Below are 2,996 nucleotides of genomic sequence, written 5' to 3'. Positions count from 1 at the left end.
ACTAAAGAAGTTAACAACCAATCTGCAATCACGCTAATGATTCCAAATGTGAAGGTTATAAATCAACAAATAGTAAATAAAATTATTTCAAGTCATTTAAAACAATCCGCTGAAGTAGATTTTTATGGGTCCCTTCAATGTCACTAAAGTAAGATTAGTGTGTATTGTGTGTGTGTGTGTGTGTGTTCCTGCAGTACCACAACCCACCACTAGAGGCCGATACTGAGTGACTACCTTATACACACTTATACACAAACTGTTGGTTTTTGTGAATTATGAGGACTAGTCTGAAAATTTGACAGAGCATCCTCCTGACCTTCTTTTCATTGAATTCAATGCAAACGGTGTGGGGACTAGGTTTTTGGTCCCCACAAAAAATTTGGTACCCACACCGTGAGTGTGCTGTCTTGCTTTGGTCCCCTCTATGTAGCAAAGACAAACACACACACACACACACACACACACACACACACACACACACACACACACACACACACAGGTGTGTCCACTTGAAGGGACAGTACCGACATGAAGCCCAGTTCTGGTCATCAGAACCGTTAGCAGCTTCTTCCCCACTAACATCAACAGCAGAAGCTAATGCTAAAATGCTAACTTCTACCATGTGGCTACCCACCATACGTCAGTGTGTCGCCCTCTAAAGGCCAAGCCGGACATTACACTCCTTCCTGTGCGGCTACGCTGCAGGAAGGATTCTGTGATTGACTTCCTTGGTTTCAGTTCAAAGGTTGAGTTCTGCTAACTCTGTAGCTAACTAGCGTAGTTGACCAGGTAAAGTCAGAAAGATCAAGACATATTTAGGCTTTTGCTGTTTCTCAACAGTCGAGGATCAAAACTTTGAAACAAACATTAAACTTTAATCAACTGAAGTTGAGTCAGTTAGCTAGATGAGCCTTTCATCTGGAAACACTCATGTAGCAGAAGCTAAGTTAGCTAAAGGCTCTCAACGCATCACATCATCAGCATAGAAATGATGATCTCATCCCATCTGGATGTGGGTCTGCGCCAGGCTGCAAGGCATCATGGGTACTGTAGTTTCTCACCTGGATCATTCCGGCAGTCTGGGGGTCCGTTTGTCTCCGCGCTGCTGGACGGCGAGGCTGAAGAAACAGAAGAATCCAGATTACTCCCAACATCCGTCTGCAGGTCAGGAGACAAACATGGCAGCTTCAGAACCAGGACGGACTTACCGGGTCGCTCAGGCGCCGCGCCGGGCTCAGGGCACGGACTTATGACATCATCACACGGGGACAGCTGGGGAACGATCAGGTGTTTACTTCTCCTCTTCTTGTCCCAGTTAGTGGCTGCCAGGCTGCGCAGGAAGGTACCTCTGTGAGAGAAGGAGACCAGGTGAGACCAGGTGAGACCAAGTGAGACCAGGTGAGGCCAGGTGAGACCTGGAGGGACCAGGTGAGGCCAGGTAAGACCAGGTGAGACCAGGAGGGACCAGGTGAGACCAGGTGAGATCAGGTGAGATCAGGTGAGACCTGGAGGGACCAGGTGAGGCCAGGTAAGACCAGGTGAGATCAGGTGGGACCAGGAGGGACCAGGTGAGGCCAGGTGAGACCNTCATGACGAGCTGCGGCGTCATGACGAGCTGCGGCATCATGACGAGCTGCGACATCATGACGAGCTGCGACATCATGACGAGCTGCGACGTCGTGACGAGCTGCGGCATCATGACGAGCTGCGGCGTCGTGACGAGCTGCGACATCATGACGAGCTGCGGCATCATGACGAGCTGCGGCGTCGTGACGAGCTGCAGCGTCGTTACCTGCTGTGACGTGAACGGATGTGAACAGGTTAACACAGGACATCGCGACAGGTGAGGCGTACCTTGGCGGAGCGGGTGATGGCGGGGATCTCGGAGTAGACGTCAGAGGATTGTGGGTAATTGTCATCCAGCAGGTTGCAGGTGTGGTGCAGCAGTGAGTGGCGGTGGACGGTGTCCTTCACCTCCACCACCTTCTCCAGGTAACTCAGCTCAAAGCCTTTGGCCTGGAACAGAGAAGAGCCGCACTGGTGAGACTGGGAGCAACTGGGATGTTTCCGGCATGTTTCTCACATTGGAGCTGTTGAGGAAGTTGCCGATGGCGAGCAGCGTGGCGAGGATCCTCCTGAACGTCTGATTGGACGCCAGCTGCTCCATGCCCAGCTTCAGGTCGAACAGAGGCTCCGCGATCTCCTGCAGGGGGCGACAGCGGGTCAGCGGGCCGGCGGAACCGGACACAGAACCGCAGCCGTGCGCTCACCTTCTCCAGAACCTCGTAGTTGAGCTTGAAGGCCCAGAGCTGCAGGCGGGGGTTCAGGGCGCTGATGGAGGCCAGGGTGAGCAGGAACTGCTCTGCGGTTCCCAGCGGCAGGTCGGGGTTCGCCAGCTGGGCCTCCTGGATCTTCTGCTTCTCCTCCTCGGTCGGGATCATCGTCAGGATCTTCTGCTCACAACAGAGAGGCCGTGAGGTCCAGACCGGCCCAGACGGGTCAGAGGACCGGTGCGGCAGTGCTGCGTACCTCCACCCCCTCCTTGCTGATGGCGTACTCATCAAAGCTCAGGATGGCGTTCTTGATGACGTGGACAGCAGGAAGGACGGTCAGGCCGATGTTGATGGCGTTGCTCCGCTTTGGGTCCAGAACCAGAGACTTCTTGGGTTCTGGTCCCTTCTGCAGAGACACATTAGAGACACATTAGAGACACATTAGAGACACGTTGGAGACACGATGGGGACACGCTCTATGCTCTACAGGGGAGTTAGCTGGTGACCTTGGCAACCGGCAGTTCCTTGGACTTGGACTCGAACAGCGTCTCCAGGCGCGCCGTGTCCACCTCCACCTTGTCCAGCGACGCCCACACCGTCCCGCGGCCGAAGCGACATTTCTGCTGGCTCTCCGCCTGCTTCAGCTCTTTCCAGAACAGCTTCACTGTCTTCTTCTTCGCCAGGCCCGACGGCCGGCCGCTCGGAGGGGGCGGAGCCAGGGGG

At 54.3% G+C, this 2,996-nt stretch overlaps 1 protein-coding gene across 1 annotated transcript in view; it reads right to left on the bottom strand.

Annotated features, from left to right (window-relative positions):
* Nucleotides 1-2,996, bottom strand: part of fhod1 (formin homology 2 domain containing 1) — a 54,372-nt gene that overhangs the window by 10,740 nt on the left and 40,636 nt on the right. Inside the window, exons 17-21 of the mRNA XM_008402116.2 lie at nucleotides 2,780-2,995; nucleotides 2,530-2,679; nucleotides 2,271-2,453; nucleotides 2,084-2,203; nucleotides 1,855-2,016 (exon numbers count right to left, since the gene is read on the bottom strand). Coding sequence (XP_008400338.1) covers nucleotides 1,855-2,016; nucleotides 2,084-2,203; nucleotides 2,271-2,453; nucleotides 2,530-2,679; nucleotides 2,780-2,995 — 831 coding nt within the window. The remainder of the gene's footprint in view (nucleotides 1-1,854; nucleotides 2,017-2,083; nucleotides 2,204-2,270; nucleotides 2,454-2,529; nucleotides 2,680-2,779; nucleotide 2,996) is intronic.

Source organism: Poecilia reticulata, unplaced genomic scaffold (genome assembly GCF_000633615.1).
Source record: "Poecilia reticulata strain Guanapo unplaced genomic scaffold, Guppy_female_1.0+MT scaffold_181, whole genome shotgun sequence".
In the NCBI taxonomy this organism is placed as follows: Eukaryota; Metazoa; Chordata; class Actinopteri; order Cyprinodontiformes; family Poeciliidae; genus Poecilia; species Poecilia reticulata.
This window is presented reverse-complemented; position numbering and strand designations above follow the sequence as displayed.